Genomic DNA, 2048 nt, shown 5'->3' on the forward strand with positions numbered 1-2048 from the left:
CATGCTCTTTCCATTTGAGGATTCTTTTAAATCTTTTAGTCCTGCCTTCTGGGAGAAAAGTGGAGGAACTTGCTGAATTTATGGATAATCACCGTCCCTTGTTGAAAAGGAGGATTCCTGGATCTGGGTTCTGCTTTCTCTAGTAAGGTTAGAAACTGCCCAAAAGGCAGAGAGCCCCGGGATGGGTGTGCTGTTCCTCGCTCTAAGCCAGTGTTTCACAACCTGGACCATTTTAAGGCATGTGGACTTCAACTCCCAGAATTCCACAGCCAGCAACGCTGGCTGTGGAATTCTGGGAGTTGAAGTCCACATGCCTTAAAATTGTCAAGGTTGAGAAACACTGCTTAAGCAGTGTTAGCAAAAAGTTAATTATGGTTTGAATCGCTCCTTTCCCTTTTTGTGTTATGTTATTAATGTAAACTCCAACTGGTTAGCTTTTGCCTCTTCGTGTTCTTCAAGTCGAGAAGAAAAGTCACACAATCTTTTGTCAGCTGAAAGTGTTTGGCCTGTGCACTCTTTTCTGATTGAAATCTTCGTTCTGAATTTATGTTTTTATAATAATACATCCTCAAAATATGACCTAGAGAGAGCAGTACCACAAAAGCACCTCCAGGTCCCATTGGGAGGGTTTAACTTCAGTCGGACTTGGATTAAAGCCGTGTCTTGCTGGGGTATATCTGTGATACAGAATAATAATAATATGCTGACCCGTGTTATTTCACTTTCAGTTTCAGTTTATTGTATTTATATTGTATTTATATTTATATTTCTTTTTGTTCCAGTTCAATATTGAGTCAAGGGTGTCCTCCACCTTTGCCGCCATTTATTCCAAAGGGGGCATCCCTTGCAGGTAATACCTGGGAACCTGGGTGAGCAAATTAAATTTACGGAAGTACTAAATGTTGAATCAAATCAGGACTGCTTCACTCGCATGTTAGCATTTTAAAGTGTTTTTCACTTTCTGGGAATGCCCTCTCCCATAGACTTATGGGGGAATAAGATGGGCCTTGAATTGTACTACATGTAGATTAAAAGAGCAATAATCCAAAAATAATACGACTAAGAGAAGATAATGTTACTTGTTTCTGGGAATGTATATTGCTTAAACATCTTTCCAGAAATAAAACATTTTTTAAAAGCGCTTTTAGTTTTAAAAGCGCTCCCTCCCTCCCTCCCTCCCTCCCTCCCTCCCTCCTTCCTTCCTTCCTTCCTTCCTTCCTTCCTTCCTTTTTTTCCTTCCTTCCTTCCTTCCCTGTCAGTGTTGACCCTTGGCAACTGCCTGGACAAGCCCCGTTATTTATGTCTCCAATGTTTTTTTCCCAGGTTAGTCCACGGCTCCGTAAGGCACAAACTGCAATGGGACTGTCACCCTGCAACACTTCAGTTTGATCCCCTTCTTATTAATTTAGCAGAGGTAAATCAGCTTTTCAAGTTTGGGAGGGAATTCCTACCACTTGTATGTTCTTGTTGACCCTGTGCCAAGGGCAAGGGGAAGCTGGAATTTTTTTAAAAACAATGTGTTACAACCTTCCTTTAAAAAAACAAACAAAGTTATAATTTTATGAAGAACACTGGAAACCCAGTGACAGTTTTGTCAAAAAAAATACATAATACGTGAAAGAACTGGGTGTAACAAGTGATCTGCTTTGTTCGTGTAATTCTTCCGTTGCTTAGCTAGAGGGGACCGTGGGGTCGGGGTTTGGGGAAGCGGAGAAATTGAGAATTTCTCAATTACTACTAGTAGTAGTAAAGGCTAGTAAAAATGAATTGATCCCCAAACTTTGACTTTCTTTCTTTCTTTCTTTCTTTCTTTCTTTCTTTCTTTCTTTCTTTCCTTCCTTCCTTCCTTCCTTCCTCTTTCTTTCTTTCTTTCTTTCTTTTTCTTTCTTTCTCTCTCCCTTTCTTTCTCCCTTTTCTTTCTTTCCTTCCTTCCTTTCTTTCTTCCTTCCTCTTTCTTTCTTTCTTTCTTTCTTTCTTTCTTTCTTTCTTTCTTTCTTTCTTTCTTTCTTTCTTTCTTTCTTTCTTTCTTTCTTTCTTTCTTTCTTTCT

General features: G+C 39.5%; 1 protein-coding gene across 1 annotated transcript in view; it reads left to right on the forward strand.

Annotated features, from left to right (window-relative positions):
• PACRGL (parkin coregulated like) overlaps positions 1–2048 on the forward strand; it is an 8130-nt gene that overhangs the window by 2713 nt on the left and 3369 nt on the right. The window contains exons 3-5 of the mRNA XM_029285972.1: positions 783–850; positions 1324–1414; positions 1675–1756. Of these exons, the coding sequence (XP_029141805.1) occupies positions 783–850; positions 1324–1414; positions 1675–1756 (241 nt within the window). The remainder of the gene's footprint in view (positions 1–782; positions 851–1323; positions 1415–1674; positions 1757–2048) is intronic.

Source organism: Protobothrops mucrosquamatus, unplaced genomic scaffold (genome assembly GCF_001527695.2).
Source record: "Protobothrops mucrosquamatus isolate PMUCROS unplaced genomic scaffold, P.Mucros_1.0 scaffold2625, whole genome shotgun sequence".
Classification (NCBI taxonomy): Eukaryota; Metazoa; Chordata; class Lepidosauria; order Squamata; family Viperidae; genus Protobothrops; species Protobothrops mucrosquamatus.